Source organism: Saccostrea cucullata, unplaced genomic scaffold (assembly GCF_032062105.1).
Source record: "Saccostrea cucullata isolate Sc308-1 unplaced genomic scaffold, CSIRO_AGI_Scuc_v1 ctg3141, whole genome shotgun sequence".
Lineage (NCBI taxonomy): Eukaryota > Metazoa > Mollusca > Bivalvia > Ostreida > Ostreidae > Saccostrea > Saccostrea cuccullata.
In genome coordinates, this window is record NW_026921677.1 from 57,756 (window position 1) to 76,761 (window position 19,006).

At 30.8% G+C, this 19,006-nt stretch overlaps 1 protein-coding gene across 1 annotated transcript; it reads right to left on the bottom strand.

Annotated features, from left to right (window-relative positions):
- Positions 1-623: 623 nt before the first annotated feature.
- On the bottom strand, positions 624-11,093 carry LOC134260545 (uncharacterized). Its single transcript, XM_062743096.1, has 8 exons — positions 11,015-11,093; positions 7,202-7,431; positions 6,283-6,572; positions 5,927-6,067; positions 5,327-5,563; positions 4,968-5,077; positions 4,196-4,337; positions 624-1,575 (listed from the first exon to the last, which is right to left on the bottom strand). The coding sequence occupies exons 2-8, from the start codon at positions 7,392-7,394 to the stop codon at positions 805-807; spliced, it is 1,884 nt and encodes a 627-aa protein (XP_062599080.1). The 5' UTR covers positions 7,395-7,431; positions 11,015-11,093; the 3' UTR covers positions 624-804.
- Between the last annotated feature and the right edge of the window lie 7,913 nt (positions 11,094-19,006).

Below are 19,006 nucleotides of genomic sequence, written 5' to 3' on the forward strand. Positions count from 1 at the left end.
AGTCTGTGTCCATAATCCAAATAAAAACAAGAAGAGGAAACAGAAAAGGGTGTCACTGGTGAACGATCCGAGCTATTTCCCAAATTCCGAAACACAAAAGGGTATTACTTTGTCATATTATCATTTTCAACTGCAGATTGAAAATTAATAAAAAGACAGTATTACTGATTGTGCAATAAAAAATATTATTATGAATTTAAATAACTATTGTATATTGACAATATGTCATCCATATCGAAATTTCGAGTTGAAGTCAACAAGTATCATGGATAGGATTTTGAACAAATTCTGCTTCATATGAAGCCCCCCCCCAAAAAAAAACAAAAAACAAAAAACAAAACAAAAACGGGACGCAATTGTTACAAGAAAGAGTTCCAAGAGAACCAAATAGACAATCAGAAACTGGGGCATCTTTTTGATAAAATCTTCAGGGTACTGAATCGAACAATATAAAAGTATCGTATCATGAATTCATGAACATGTATGAAGTTAAATTATCAAAAGTCTTCCTGTGAAAATTCAAAACACAAATATTTGCAAAGCAAGTCAAAGGTCAATTGGGAAGTAACCTTTTATTTCAAACAGTGCGCATACAAAAATATAGCAATTGAACTATTTTGATGTTGTTTATTATGGTTCTTAAAACAACACAGTTCTACACAATTTACATATATAAAAAGGAGATGATAATAAAAGTGAAAAAAAAAACAGAAGAATAAAAGACGGGTCTCCGGCTGGGGACGGAAACCCATAAGAAAAAGACACAAAATTTTCTATTTTGGATATGTTTCACTGTTCAGTACACTACACCTCTTGGTAGATAATTCCTGAGAGACTTTCACCCATTTCAGTCATTTCTTGTCTGATTCTTTCAATTTCCATTTTAAGGGTTCTCAAGGAAGCTTCTTTATCTTTTAATACCTGTCTCTCCGATTCCAGATTTTCCAATGTCAAGCGTAGTGCACGTATTTCTTTCGGCATTTCTTCGCCGAAAATTTTGTTGATCGATTTCTTGTACTCTTTACCAAAGGACGCAGCAAATTTTTCCTCTAGATCTTCTCGACTTATTTCTGCGATGCATTTATCATATATTTCATTCACCTTTTTCGTATGCCATTCTGTACCCCAGAAGTAGCTAAATACAAATAAAGTAGGAACAAAAACGATAGACATCAAGGCACTTACTACAAAAGTTATAGGAAATAAAAATGACATTAACCCAAAGGCAGCAGATACCCCTGCAACTTCATAAAAATTGTCGGATAACTGGACTCCAATAATTCCAGCTCTGATTTCCTGGATCCGAAAGCTCATTTCTTTTACAAAGGATTCCATACGGCTTTCTGCATCGGCCGTTATTTCTTTGCATTCACTACCAATGCACCATCTTCTCACGCCTGCCTCTATTCTCCTCGGTATTTCAGTACCTAGTTTAAGATATGAAATTTGTTCAATTGGAGGCAATTCAGGTGGGTTCAAGATCTTCTCCTTTCCATGGAAATTAAGGTAACTCCAAAGTTCAAAGGCAAGTTCTTCTATTTTTCTATCACAGTCCTCAAGAAATTCCTTACTTTTCTGTTAAAGAAAACATATTGTAAATCAGCTGCAAAATTATCGACAAAAATTTTTATTCAAATTAAATTTCTATTTTTTATTGTTACAGACTTGTACGGAAGCCGGTAGGTGCCAGGTACAAAGAATTTTTCTGGCGGCCGCCAATTAATTGTTTTCGTGGTGGCAGATTTTCGATTCTTATCTTTTTTTATTTTGAATTGAAAAAGATGGAGATAACAAACAGTGATCGATCTCCAAAAATCAAAAAAAAAAAAAAAACTAGTTGTCCAAACGTACAAAATACCACCCCCCACCCCCATCCCCCCACCCCACTGGGTTTTTTTTTCAGAGGTAAGTTTTTCCAAAATAAAGATATGTATTAAGATGAATAATGAATTTTTTTTCCAGTGACCTTAAAGTTCTTCAAATGACTTTGGTCAAGGTCATGATACACCCTTGGGTCATGGGCAATCTTTGTGTGAAATGAGATCCTACCAAATTTATCCATAAGAAAAAAATGGACCGGACACAAATTATGAAATTTTTCTTCCAGTGACCTTGAACTTCCCCAAATGAACTTGGATCAAGGTCATAACACTTAGATCATGGGCAATCTTTGCATGAAATGAGAATCTGCCATCAAATCCATAAAAAAGATGTGGACCGGACACGAATTATGAAATTTTTCTTCCAGTGACCTTGAAGTTCCCTAAATGACCTTAGGTCAAGGTCATGACATACCCTTAGGTCATGGACAATCTTTGCGTGGAGTAGTAGATTCTCATGTCCCTCTTTAAGACGTTTTAGACGTAAGTAGGGTCATAAGTATGTTTTAGGCACATTTTTTGGACATGTCTAAGACAAATTATAAGTTCGAGTAAGTATGTCTTAAACCGTAACATAAAACGAACTACATGTACAAACTATGAATCGTACTAGTTTTTCAATTTATTCAATGGCATACAAAATACTCAGTTGTGTTTTCATTATATAAAAAAATATACATTCTTTCAAAAATGATTCTTTATTTTAAAAGAAAACAAGTCATTGGTTTTTGTTTTATATGTTCCTTTGTTTAGACAATGTTCACTCCTTTCAAATGTCAGTCTTAAAGACGTGACATGAAAATTGACTGTCTATCTACGTGTGCTTTAAATAATAAATCTAATACACAAAAGAACTAAGCAATAGGGACATTTTGAATAACCCCATCCCAAGGAATGCTAGTTGATATATTTTTGGTATTTTTGTCTCCGATATTGAATTTACCTTATCCTGAGTCTATACAAATTGACTAACAGGATGTACATTAAAGTTTCAATATCAAAATGAGGTTCGATCCGTTACTAATTAATATTTTTCAACATTTGTAGATCTTTTTTCCTGTAAGAACAATTTCTTGATTTTTTTGCAAGATTTCATTATTTTTATATGTAAAATTTCGAGAAAAAAATCCTTTGAAGAAAAACTCTCATCTACGGAAGCCCTGGAGGGATATTGACTTACTTGTTATGACTTTTTTATAACTTGTTTGTTGTGACTGAATTGTTAGGAATTACATGTATCTGTTGCTAGTAAAAACTCAGTGTAGCATAGCTATGTAGAACGTGTAGCTTGGCCTAAAATGATATGTTTAGATGTAGTTTAACTATGGTTTTAATTGATTAATTGTAGTTGATATTACAACGAAAACTCTGGAGGGACATTGACTTACATCTGATTTGTTTTGACTTAGTTCTTATGATTTAATTGTTACTTTTTTAATATAAATTTCTTTTCGCTCGTTTATTTAATCATTAACGTGAAAGAGGTTACGTGAAGTTTTAGAAAAGAAAAAAATGTTATATTTTGCCTTTGAATCTATTACTAATGACAATAAGATAATATAGTAGTTATGTTTTCAATCAGTCTGCAAACTGGAAGTAACAAATAAGAATTAAGTGTTAATAATTAATTAAGTATCACGAAACAATAAATAAGAATAAACAAATAAGAAATAAGTAATAACAAAAATTTAGGAGGTACATGTAGTAACAGATAAGAATTTAGTAGTCATTGGTATAAGATCAACAGTGTATTAGACGTTAAGGAGGCTAGGGGGCCATCTAATTAATTTTTTATTTACCACCAGATATAACTTAAATATTGGGATAAGATATCTTAAACTGTCAACTATCATTTGGTAAAGAAAATTATTATAAATTTTAGCTTTAAAATATTAACATTCTATTATATCTTTAAATTGAACTCTTTTTCCAATGGAGATCAAAATAGTCTAAAAATGGCTACGACTACCCAGCTTCTTTAAACTACAATAAATAAATCAAACACAATAATTAATTTATGATAAAACATCTCATTTTGATAATAAATATTAGCCAAGGTACACGTTCTCCAATCTTCGAAGCTAAATTACACTTAAAATTATAACCAGGAACGAAAAATTATTACAAATAAGTCAAAACGAATAATTCATAACAAATAAGTCATAACAAGCAAATCAATGTCTGTCCAGCGCTTCCATACTCCACTATGTTTCTAAATTAAGTTAAAAACATATTTATGGGCCACATTCTAACAATTTTACTAAAATTTTACATAAAATTTAAAAACAAAACATTAACAATTAAGCCATACTAACCTTTTTACAATCAGTCTCAAGGGCATCCGTTTTAGCCGTGGCATTTTCTATTTCCTTTTGTTTGTCTTCTTCGCTCTTTGAAAGAAATTCCAAACGACCAAGGCATCCTAATTCAGCATGTTTCATGAAGTCCTCCAAAAAACTGATAAAACGAAATAAATAAACTGTTTAGTAGACTTTTCAAACTGGAATGCTTTTTCGGTTCTTTCACTAAGGTGTCCTTTGTACCGTATATACAATTATGACCTGATTAGTAGGACCAATGTGAGAAGAGGTGAAAATATAATGTTACATTATTATTATTGTTAATTCACACGAGTGTCAACGACTTATACACAAAAAGGCTTTTAAAGCTTTCTCTCTGTTTATCAATTCATAAGGTTATTCCTCCTTAGATCTTTGGAGTATCTTCCTAAAGGCGTTTCTCTTTTAGTCCTTATACATGTAACACCAAGTTAACCACTCAATAAACTTTCTTGAAAGCCAATTAGGACTAATGTGTTGATAAGCATGCTCACGGAAAGTTCCCTTTTTTGTTAAGTCCTCTAAAATACCAGTATCTAAATTGACTCCAGACATCCCTATACATTTATATTTGATTTTATTTTTCTCTCTATATCTTTACCACGTTTAGAATTTCTTCTCTAAAAGAGATATATGTTTCGTGTCTTTGCATAATAATTGATCAAAAATTATTAGTGTCTTGTTACCTTGAAAAGCGCAAATAATGCTTAACATTGAAATATGAAAGGAAATAAAACATTTACCGTACCTGAAATGATTTCTAAATCGATGGTGTACATTCCTTCGAATATTTTTGTCAAGGATTTCTCGAAATCGAGTATATTCACTTGTATATTCGTTTTCTGTCTTGTTAATTACCTTAAAAAAGACCAGATTAAAATAAAAAAAATATGTATAAATAAGTTGTATCTCTATAATGTTAAATCGTCTTCAACATTCATTAGAATTCCCTAGCATAAAAAAGCGAAGAAACTTTATATCGAATGTTCACATAAATTTCTTTTAAATATGTATAAGTCAAATAAGTTTACCATTCATGCATTTTTTTTCAATATTATGTTAGTCCTCGTAAATGAAAAACATGTTTTAAATTTGGAAGGCTTGTACCTGCTTGAGGGAGACTCTGAAAATGTTTTTCTCATCAATCTCAGGCCAGCACATTGTCAGCTTTTCGTTGATTATTCTCCATGTTTTCTCCTTCCCGCCCTCTGTTTCATCCTCATCATCATCATCAATATCTTCTTCCACAATATCCCATTGATTTGTGACAAATAGCACTTCTTTACAATTAAAGCAAGGCATTTTGTCACGGTTATCAAGAATGGACTTAAGAATGTCTTTTAACTGCAAAAATATATAAGACTTGCAAAAAACTGAACATGATTTAAAGCTATGTTTGGATCAATGTTGTAATTTTGTAGACTGAGACTAATTTCTAGGAACTAATTGTAGAAGATCTAAATAATCAGTCTTTGCCCTGGAATATACATGATTAATGTTTTTTTTTACACTTATTGAATTTATGTCGACATTTTAAACGACCAAAGTCTTTCTTCCCTCTCAAGCGATCCCACATATAAATTCTTTAGTTCTTTAATATTCAAATGTAGCATTCTATTTAAAAGAATGCAAACATATTAAAAACTTTTAAAAAGTGTCTGAGATGATGTATAACTGACAGCTTTGAAATTTGAAAAGAAGACTCACCCTTCCTTCCTGAACCCCTCCGGCATTCCTGGCATTGACGACAAAAATAAATGAGACTGCATCAGGTAAAAAACCCAACAGGATTTTGTCAAGTTCTTTACTTTCTCCAATTCCTGGCGTATCTACAATGATTACACTACCCTGTTTTGGGTGTGTTAATGTTATTAATGAATAATTAACAAACAGGGCGAAACGACCAATTTAATATACGCTTTAGAGAATTCAGGATCATAAATGTAAGTGTTTATATTTTAGAAAAATCTTAAGTTTTTATATTCCATATGTTGTTTCTATTTTTGAAAACAAACATGATTTATATGAAAATATGTGATATCGATTTTAAGTTGAATGCTTACCTCTAGTATTTGAAATGGTAGCAAAACATCGACAAAGTAGATTTCCTTTCTGTCCTCCTCAGTCATTGACTCGACGTCTGTGCCTCTTTTTATCATTTTCTTCAACTCCTTTAGATCTTCTGCGTTTTCTTCTTTTTTCATTTCATCTTGTTTTGTGTAGTACTTGCAAGCTAATGTTTCTGAATTACGGATTCTACATATTTTTCCTGTAGCTGCTACATTGCTAGCTACAAATATCTTTTCCCCAACCAGACTATTTATCAATGTTGTTTTTCCAGCACTTGTTTCTCCTGCAGAATGAAGAACAGGAATCTAGAATGTTCTTTAAATAATTATTTATACGCGGATTCCAAAAGAAATAACATTATATTGATGTTTAACAAATGTTTGACTTTAAAGGGGAAAATTGCCACCTTTGTTACCTTTACCATTCTAATACAAACGACATTTTCTATAGATAGTGATTAGGAGTAAAGTCAGCCCTCTGCCTCTCCTCCCTTGCTACCTGCCTGACTATACCTAATCCAAGTTTTCACATTGGCTAATCGAACCTTCTTCATGTATGAATTTTAGATAAAGATGTATACCTTTTTAATACCTTCAAGTGTTTTTCTGATGTTGAAAAAAAAAATTCATTGTTCTGATTGTTTGCAAACATTCTTCTCAAGAACCATTGGAGAGATAATCATCAAACTAGTGTAGGACCTGAACACACAATTGTTATTATAGAGTACTTCTTGAGAGTGCAAAATCTTACCGTCAGCCATGACTTAGCAATGTACCAATTGTCTTGCTAAAGGTGTAATGATTTTTATTATTAAATTAATTAAGGTGACTGAAGGATAAGCTACACTATTTGAACGGAGCATAACACATATACAATTTTGTAGTAAACACCATGTATATAAAATATAAGCACCTGTTATAACTATGCTGCTATCCTTCTTAATAATATCTTTTTTCCTATTTTCCAGAATATCCATGTAATTCGGAATTTTCTTTGACAGCTCATCTCTCAGACCTTCATCATACTCTTTCATTTCAAGAAGTCCGTGGATTTTCGTTAGGATAGACGTGAGCCTCCTAACCCCTTCTTCTGGACTCATTGCCATGATAAAATTATCTTCAGTCTAGTTTTGAACTCCACCTCTGCGGAAAAAAAATGTTTAGGATATATATAAATATAAATATCTTTATAATTGTTCTGTTGCTTTTCCATTTTATAAATAGTCGTTTCATCCATGTCTGATAAACAAAGGAGGAATAGATTAGGAAATTGGTATGCCCAAATCTTTTGAAAAATGGCTGGAACAATGTTATGAATCCCAAAGTTTATAACGATATTTGTATGAAAGTTCGATTTCGCAACCGTATATGTATAAAGCGATTTAAAACTTATTTCATATATCCGACCCATATTAGGACATTTTCTAACCTTAAATTTTCATCCTGTATTAATTTATTCTGAAACTAATTCAAAGAAGTTTGTAGTAGTAAAGGATTTCCCAGGTCAATTTTTCAAAAATATAATTACCTGATCAGTAATTAGATAATGAGGAATGCATCGAGGTCTATTGGAACAAGCATATATTTAAAAAATAATAATTCATTTTCTGTAAGGACCTCGGTTGCAGTTCAGGCGAATATCACAGATTTTAATAAAATAAAACATATATATAAAAAAAATCATAAATGTGCATAAGATTAATTAGGTATATTTAAAAATTTGGGATGCGACCTATTCTCCAGGTTATGACCCCCTAACGCATTTTGTGGCTACCCCCATGTTTGAAATGGCCAGTTTTCTCCTAATTTGACATCAAAAATCAAAATAAATAATGCACTCTGGTTGGATTAATTGCATTAATATGTGGAAACAAGATGTGAATCAAAGATAAAAAAAATATTTTGCTTTATCATTAACACCCTTTTTTATATCTTAAAGAAATTTAATTTCCTCGCCTTTTAAATCCTTAATCAAAAGGCTAAATGACCATAATTTCAGTGCCTTTTTATGAAAAATCCCAAGATAGGTTTGTAAAATATTAACAACATTTTGAAGGCAAACATACTTGATTATTTATTTATTATTATTTTTTTTTTTTGGATATGTGTTTTTTATTTTAAAAAATAAAATGCATTTGAAATATTAAAAAAAACTGGCATTTCATAAAAATATTATCTCCCTTTGAATAACTCTCTTGTTCCAACAGTGAAAGGAGGTAAAAACAAACACTATTTGTAAGCATGACGTCTGGATCGAGTTCCTTTTTACAAAATATGTATTTTATTGATATTTTTATACAAAGCTCATAAGTGCTTAGATTATACAATTCAGCTTCCTTAGAAGATGTGATAATGCTTCTTCAGAATTCAACAATGCATGATTTCAACATTGACAAGATTTAAATCAGTTTGTTTAAAGTAGGTCATATGCCATATGTTGCATTTGCTGAATACCATGAATACAGCGAATGACTATCGAATGTGCACGGGTTATTTTGACTTTTCTTTAAAATTAAATACAAAGAAGTCAAGAAGGAAGCTATGTCAAATTCCAAGTCTTCTTAGAGATCGAGTCAGATGGACTAAGAATTCGCTTCCAAGTAGAACACGTGAAATGTGAAAATAGGAGTTTGAAGAAGAGTGAAATCCTTCTTTAATTTGGTTTAATTAAGCTGGGGCAATGAAAAAGTTTTTATATATGATGTAATATTTATAAGTAGTAGGGAATTAAACACTAAACAGCTGTTAAATCAATGAATGTAAATTTCATTGTACATGTACATATTGAACACACTGTAATGATGTATGTTGTATATTTTGTAAAGAAAACATTTCTAAATGGAGATTTAACCTCGCACCCAACATCCCCCTTTTCCCGTCCACCCATCTACCCTAATTACACATAAATTATCCAATTGACAGATTTCAAAATCAAGAGACTGGAGGAAAGTACAACTAAAGTAGAAAAAACATTCTAATTTTATGAACGATCAATTGATTGTTTTAGTGTAATATGAAGATAAAAAACAGTGATCGACCTAAAAAAAAAAATAAACAATACATATATAAGATTGCTTATTGTTTTTGTACTCCATGTCGGCAATATTTCAGCCATATTTCTGCGGCATACATATTTTTGACGGGGAAATAAAAACAAACCCCTGGAAAACAAAATCCAGAGATGGGGTCAAGGGCGAAGAAGGAAGGATGCTCTGATGACTGGGGAAAACATAAAATTGTTTTCCATTCAGTGGTGTAAGCGGAAATGGAAAGTTATTTTTTTCCTATAAAAAAAATGCGCCTATTCATTGTGTTAAAGTCTAAAGAGCAAAAAATATTTTTTAAAAAGACTTATGTTAGCGGACAACAAAGGAACGTCAGTCGACCTTCAATCTGATAATCTTTCTTGGGCACACAGCTTGGACATGCTTATGAATTTGCAAATCTGTTTTGTTTGTAAAGAAAACCATTTTCAATTTTTTTTTTTTTTTAATTGTTTTTCCTGTGATCCGATATGTCCTCAGTATATATTGAAATCAATCATTGAAATCTTGAGATCTTCAGACCATTACATAAATTAGATAAGGATCATGGTTTAAAATTATTTAAAGTTATTTACAACAAATAACATTTTTTCATTCCAATAATTTTCCCATATGATTCTTTTGAAAATAAAATTCAGTATACCGGGGGTATTTTCTCATGAACTACATTAAATATGTACCACGGATAAACATGAATATCTCCATTGTTACGTCATAATACCGCTCTTGACGTCAAAAAGTCAAAAAATATAGTGCACACTGCTTTGTTTTAACAATTGAACGGTGTAAATTTATGGAAAGTCATTGAAAAAATAATGTAAATATATATAGGATCTCCCATGATTTATAGTTGGATATAATTTTTATCCAACGAGTTGTGTGATTTTTATCCCCGAGCCTTGACGAGGGGATAAAACACACAACTTGTTGGATAAAAATCATATCCAACTACAAATCATGGGAGATTCTTTTTATCCCATGTTTAATGCTTCACAACCGATGTTATACACTGTTTTATATAGCACTCCACTTTATTTTATTTCTTCACGCTAACGCAATACCATTGTGAGGTCATAACTGCACTTAAGTGTGGGATATGAAAAATTTATCCAATGGGTCATATCCACGGGATAAAGGGGTAAACATGGGATAAAAGAGATGAATGTAATTTTTGAAGATTCATGAACTACGACGCTTCACGCAGGCATAACGCGCTTCATGAAATATGCCGGAGTGAAGTGTCGTAGTTCAAAACCTCATGAATCTTCAAAAATTAAATTCATTTCTAAAATATATTCCATTTTAATGACAAGTATATAATATCAACCTTTAACAACTAAACAAAACAATTGTCATTATGGTTATCAAAAATCAAAGAAGCGTTAACATGTATTTGGATTAATTGTCACACAACCCCCAAAACAGAATGAAAAACAACCTTGGCAATGGATGGAAAATTTATCCGTAACCGTTTGCGCGGTGTTTTGATGTTTTCAATACTTAATAGAAATGTTCTTTAAATATGTATATTAAGAATAATGTTTTTACGTTCTAAGACAGATTCTTAAAATATTGTCGAAATTAGAATTACTATAGTATATACAAAGGAAACATTATTGTTCAAAACATCAAAGTCTTTATAGAGAAAAAATGAATGCAAAAATAAGAAAACAAATACTTACTTTCTTTGGTAGTTCACGTCTACAACTCAGAAAGCTATGTTTTTATTCGGCTTTTAAGGACGCGATTGCACGGCGTCACGTGATGGAGTCATGTGGTGATAAAAAAAATAATGTTTAAAAAGCGTGATATGTTTTCGCTCATGACAAAAGGGTTTGTTTTTTTTAAAGAAGTTTAAGAATAAGATATTAAAGGTTGTAACGATAGACTGAGAGTTTTGGTAAACGTTGACTTTTTTTGTCTACATACATATTTTACTGACGATTTGACAAATATAGCTATATGTGTATCTGATCACATTGAAATATATTACATTAAAAATAAATCTAATCTATATCTTGAGGTTTATGTCCTCATTTTCAAATTAGAATTTTATTTAAGATATTTTTTACGCTCTTCATCTACGTTAGATTACTTTTTCCAAATAGGGATTCAGACGGCGTGATTGAAATGACGTGTATAAATGAAATTTACATTTGCTTATATGACAATATAAATTATTTTGACTTTAAATTTTCAATGACATGCAGGAGACGATTGGAAAGTCTTAACTTTGACGTCATATGATGACGTTCATGTGCGTTATGTCGCATTTCAATTCCAAATAGTGCTTATTTTTCATTGTTATAGGAAAAAAGTAAAATATAAATATAAGAAATAAGATATCATTTTTAAAGTTTCATTTGGATATGACATGAAGTCGGTACGTGATCAAATCTTCTATAACGCCCTTTGGGCGTTATAGAATTTGATCACGCGACCGACTTCATGTCATATCCAAATGAAACTTTAAAAATGATATCTTATTTCTTAATTGATGAACAAAAGCGCGTTTGATATACGTGATAAGGTGAAAACCACATATGCCAAGAAAACATATTTTTATAAAAAAAAAAACAATTGCAGAGGATTTTGTTTTTTCCTATAATCTTGAGCACTCTCAGCAGTGACATCGACTATAAAAACATTAAATCATCGTCGCATATATAGTGTAAATTATTGTTGTAAAATGTTTTGTGCATTGTATTAGAAAAAAAACAACACACTTCAGTCCAGAGAGGGACTGAGGATTTGTACATAAAAAATATATAAACTCATCAAGATGCTTATGGGAATATACTTGAGAAATGAATTGAAATTTTAAAAAATCACAAGGAAATGAACATATATAGATGTTTCACTCCAACATATATCATGAAGCAACGCATTGTTATTCCAATCAACGATTATTTTTTAATCAAAACAGTACTAGATCTATAGTTTTGACGTTAAGTGTGTCCTTATGACGTCAAAATGGTGAAAACGCTCATCCATGCACAGGGGAAATTAATTGAAGTGTTCTTTCACATGCAATGAATAGGAAGGAAAAAATATTTGTAAATGTAAATATTTAAATTAAAATTCTACTATAATTTGCTCAATAAGATTATTCATTGATGAAGATATTTATTTCAAAAAATATAATGCAAATACAAGTTCCAGGTTACTAAGAAGACACATCGCTGAGTGTTCAAAGTATTAAGAGTTAGGTCTTTGAGGACTGTGCACTGGTTTAGAAATATATTACATATTTAAACGTATATATACTGATAAAATAACAAAATGAATGTTTTGGAGATGAAAAACTGAGTTTGAAGAAAGTGACAACTGTGGATGATAAGTAAATCATTATGCATCACATAAGAAATGAGCATCAGCTTCAAGATTTCAGAGATAAAGTGTTTATTTATCTAAACATATGGCCTTTATATTGTCTCTTAACAAATTATGCATATTTAAGGTCCAAAAAACAAACCATCATATGAAAATCTGTGAAATCTTTAGAAGATTTACCGATGCAATTGAGGATAACTCTTGAATTGCAAAATTTCATAAAAACGTCTATATATTTTGTAAGAAATTCAAAACTGAGTCAAAAGTTTTCCCTCAGATTTTATTATTGAAACAGAAAGATGAAATAATTCTAGATTTATTATTTCATCGTGATTTATAGTCCTGTTAAAAAAAAATATATTGAAAATTACTGTTTCTGACCTGAATCCAATGGTTTATATATGGGAACTCAAGAACACGAAAGAAAAGAATATTTAACTACATAATCAATTTTCAAACAAATCTTCGATTACATTATTTCATTTGGACTACATTGATATTGTTTTCAATAAAATATCAAATATTCGTCACATTCGGTGTGCCGACTATCAAATCAATACTGCCTGGTTGTTTCGGTGGATTGCCTCTTAATATTCTAGAAAGGAGGTTGGGGGTACTGAAATGCGTGTAGCTTCAAAATGAATCCGATTAAAATTACTTCATATTTTAACTATAAGTCACTTATAATGACTAGTACAGCATATATCAGTTTCGGAAAAAATCATTGGGTATTTTTTTTTTGTCCCTTTATACATTTGCAATGTTCATTTCTAATTATGCTCCGCAAGCTACGCTTTAATTGTATGTATTTTACTTATGAAATACATTTCTTTTAGAAAATCAAAGATCTAGCAAAAATTTATGTAAGGAAGCAGAGGGTTTATGAAGCTTAAGAATAGAATTCTTAGAAATTCATAATATAATGTTTATATTGTAATATAATGGTCTTTTTATATAAAACAGAGAAACAAAAAAGAATGCTAACTGAACCTGACTTAATATTTAACGATCAGCATCATCATAATAAAGAAATATTACACACAATGATGAATATACTGTATATAATGTGAGAAGTACATAATATATTGCTGTGTTACTGCATATAATGTTAGAACTACCTCATATAATGTTAGAACTACCGCATATAATGTTAGAACTACCGCATATAATGTTAGAACTACCGCATATAATGTTAGAACTACCGCATATAATGTTAAAAACATTTCATATAATGATAGATGTACATGATGTTATGACATCATCTACAGCATACAATGGGAGTTGCACAAGATATTACGTAAAACTTACTTCATATAATTAAAATAGTACCGCAAATAATGAATGATAAAATGCATATAATGTTTAATCCCCATATAAAACAGTCACATAAAGAAGGTTAATAAATGCGTGTCTAAACATTCTTGAGATAAAGCTATTACAAATTATCCTTTGCACAACATGTAGAAATTTAGTAGGACATGATTTCTTTGAAATCGGTCTTAAACAAGGACTCCTGGTTTTTCTGTTTAATCCGTTTTAAATTTTAAAATTAATTCATCAATCATTCTTGAGAGATAAAAATATTTTACAACAAATCAGTTAGTTTGTCCTTAACACATTTTAAAGAAATATCGCATGGCACGATTTTTTGAAATCGACAATTCTGGTTTTTCTGTCAGTTTAGTGTTTTTAATGGGTACTCTCATAATGTTGAAATTATCAAACAAAATGATCTAATATTTTAATAGAGATAAGAGTACAATGTACATCATTCTTAATTTGACTTAGTACCATGTATAACATGTATAGAACTAGCATGTTTAAAAGTGCTCATTTCCTGATATGGACACGAGCTATTTTATCAAAACAATTTTGTGCATTTCCCTTTCCTTCTTATGAGGAAATTTATTCTGCACATAAACTCACAACACATTATAATAATGTCTTCAGAGTAATTTCACATATAAAAAAAATGAAAAAAGCGAATAATTTGTATTGTTTAATAGATTAAAATTAAAATACGGTCTTTTAAAATCAAATAAAAATGTTTGTTTTGAGATCGTTACACATAATTAGTATTTAATATCAGGATTTTGATACTTTATCCATTTTTTCTATCGTTGATTTCTGGCTATTTTTAGACTTATCACTTTTCAACTTTATATACAACCATTATTCACAATTAACAAAGGTCCAGATTTTTTTATACATGTTAAGGTCATACGCAACGTAGTTTGAACTATATTGGGTTCTTCCCTGAAGAGTTCTTCTAAACGAAGGACACATGTGCAATACTTTTAATGTTTATATATGGATTTGTACACCTCTTCTAAAGCAAATTTTTATTAAAAATCTGGAATTCATGTTTTATAATTTTTGTATATTTTTCTTTAAATAATGCAAAACTTTTCATAATTTGATATCTTTTCAAAACACCTGGTAACACATGCTGATTTTTTGTCTAAGAACATCTAATAGTATTAGAAGTTTAAATGTAGAATATCTTGAAAAATTATCAGTAGGTGAGGTACCTTGCGTATGTTCTTAAATTATCATTGTAATCTTTTTTTCTTTATTCAATACAAATAGAACGCGTGCATTTACTAACCTTTTCGTTGAAAAATTATTTGGTTAAAATAATTATGAATGTACGTTCAAGTTATTTGAAAATGATATTAAAGAGATGCTTGAGTTTCTGATTGACAATATCTATGTGGTTTTTTCGATTACAGGTTTTCCAACAATCTTTTGGAATTCCCAAGGGTACGTATTGTGTCCCGTTATAAGCAGACTTTTTCGTATTTGACATTTATTTGTATTTGAAATCTTTTTCGTGGGCGCTTAGTAAAATTTGACTGTAATTTTATAAATGTACAATAGATAATACTCATTTATATATGAAACAAACTAATCAGATTGAAGTAAACAAGTTATTCAATGAATTTGGACAAAATCCTAGAACTTTATAAAATAAATTGTAATTTAAACATAAGCTTTAGTTACGAGGAGTTTCGTGGACTTAAGCTTATAAAATTAGTAGTGTTTAATCTGTTCTTTCAAAATTTATATTGAACATAAAACAACAAAAAATCAAGAAATATTGAAAATTTTAGCCTGACACGTTCATCATTTGCCAAATTGTTATAAAATGAAAATGACATTATATGATCACCCGGCGCTGTTGTCGTTTATTTTCATGACGTCCGATAAGGTCATTGTTTTTTCAATGTCCGCTTCTTCTACCTCATACACTTATTTTGATGAGATTCCCTGGAGCTAAGTATGGACCCAAACCCACCTTGTCTATATGACTTTACAATGTCAGTGGACTTTAATGAATATAATATTCCAAATGGATTAATACATTGGAAGAGATCTTCGCTTGATTGTGCTGGCATATACAGCTGTATTACTTTTTGGAGTTCAATATCTAAAACACATGATCAACGTCATGACATGATTGATTTGTCACACCTTGATTGCAAATCGACATTAAACGTGCATCCCTTTTCTCTCTGAATCTATTTTAAAATTAAAAGACAAGAACTCTAGATGCACATTATTTCTCTGTAGACAGTTTCAACATATTTTAGATCTATACCAGTTTTTTCAGGGGCAAAACTTATTAGAATGTTTGAAACGGAAACCCCTCCCCCCTTTTGACGTCATTTTTAAGGCCTCATTTGTTTGGACATTCTATGTAAAATTTACGATCATAATATTTTGTAGAACTTCCAGAATGAAGTGAAAATTTCATATTTTGTGGAACAATTGTGGTTCCCGACACATACCTGAATAAACGGGATTTGTAGATGTCAAATGATCATATCAAAAGAGTTTGTTTCAGTTACACATAGGTCGTGTTCGAGGTTGCGCCGCCTGGACAAACCATGGCTTACAAAAACATGACATCTTTTAAAAATAAAATTTATGATTTGTGGTTTATTTCGTAGATAGAAAAGATGATGTTAACTAAATATTTTTAAAATTCATTGGTGTGCCTAAAGCGATTTTAATTTTACGACGCTAGTCTACGAACTTTTTGATAACCCATCGTAAGTGTCTTGGTATTGTGCAAAACTTAATATAATGTTAAAGCTAGTTTTTACAATGTTGCGTTACTTTCCTGTATCGATGTCCGAAAATACATAAACATCCTCGTAGGTTACACTGTCCTTAATCCGATTGCCAGGTTTGTGTATTCTTACGGATTACACCTTCATATCCCGATTGGATTATAGGTCAGTGCACTTATCATAAGTACATTTTAATAAGCTTATTTTAATGATAAAAATAATTATCTCAAACCCGATATGTTTAAAATAGGCAAAGAGAGATAACTGCTGAGAATGTTACCATTGTAAACTGGCTGTGCAATTAGTCTTTTGGGATTATTTAACCTCTACATGAAGAAAATCCTAAGCATTATCTTTATCTGTCACATTGAGATTAATAAATGTACAGCCTCTCTCTGCAGATTAACTCTGTTTTGAAGTAGAGGTCAATTTTGAATGATGTGTACATTTTTGAAATATGGATTTAAAATGTTCAAACTTTTTTTGGTTAAAATACTGTATACAACGAACTATGAAAATTTTATTGAATTCTAAAATCAAGATATATATATTAAGATTTCTTTTTATTATTACTATTTTATATGTTTGTTTTGAAGTTGAGATCACCCCTGTGTTGTAATATTTGCATTCACTGAAGGCTTTCATTTTACCAAACACCTGCTTAAATCTTTTTAAAATGTGTATTTAATTTAGTTTTCTTTTTTATAAGACATGAGCCCAGAGGTTTTCCCTTTTTTATGAAAAGACAAGGTTATATCGACGACGTTTTGTAAGTTAAGAGTGGTTATTTTTATTCTTATGTCAAATGGATATATCCTGGTGAGCTTGAGATAAAAGATTCCACAGAGTCTGATACAGCTGTATACTTTTTAGATATTGTTCTTGAAAAAGACGAAAATGGTAATTCATCAAACAAGCTCTATGATAAAGGTGATGACTTTAACTTTCCAATCGTCAACTTTCCTTTTGCAACAATATACCTTCATCACCTGCATACGGAGATTATATCTCTTAGTTGATTCGATACAAAAAAGCATGCTCTACGTATGTGCAATTTCTAAAACGAGGTAAAATATTGACAAACAAGTCCATGAAACAATTACATCAGCAGTCTCGTTTAAATATCATTACGTAAGTTCAATTGATACCTTGTCAGCAAATGCATTTTATCATCGAATCAAATGCTGACAGATGTTTTTTTATAACAATTGTTAGTCCATTATTCATAAACTGAATTGAGGACGTATTTGTCCATTACTTCTCGATCTTGACAAGGAGCACAATGCGGGTGTGATCGGTCAGCAGGGCATGCTCCGTCCTCCATGGCACCTGAACACACATCTTTTGGAGGTCAGTGTTTGCTGTGCTCCTATTTGTATAGTGTAATGGATGTGAGCTTGAATATTATACAATTGAGGACTCTTTTGGTGTTGAATATGGTTTGTTATTCACCAGAAAAATATTGATATTGACCGAGGCGAAGCCGAGGTAAATATGGATATTTTTCTGGTGAATAACAAACCATATTCAACACCAAAAGAGTCCATAATTGTTTTATTTTGAATAAATAAGACATTTAAGGCTGAGTGACGACACCGTTTTCATTAAAGAACTTCCGTCGTTGAAAAAAAAATGTGCAGATTATATTTGTCATCTCCGTGTTTTCCTTTTCGAGTTTCGCTGTGAAAGACGTTCAGATGTTTAAAAATAATCCTTTATTAGGTCTGCATAATATTTTTCCTGCTCAGATACGAAGCTCGCTTCGGCTGTTGCAACTATTGTTTACAATGTTGTTTGAGTTGTTGATTGTGACGTCACAATGCCACTGCACGCGCATTGACCCTCCGGTAAATACGGCCTCAAATCCGGTGAATATGTAGTGTTATGAACTGTTTGTGTTTGTATACATTATATAGGGACTATAAATAGACTTTATAATAATGCTTTTTATATATATTTCTTTAATAGATACCTTACTTGATCTCACATAGCAAGAAAGGCAGGCAGTATATGCACACAAAATTGCAAATATGATTGTAGTTACAGATCAGAAATACAGCAAACTTTTCTATCCGTCCAGTAAACAATGTCACTTTGTGAACTGCAATTGGTACATTAGTAACATGCTCTACATTTTTAAAAGTCTAATATAAATTCATAATTGCAGACTTATAAATACTTTAATCTGTACTAACCAGTTACAAGTACCGATATATAGCATATTTTTGACATTTTTAAATGAGTTATTCTATGCTTTTAAGCATT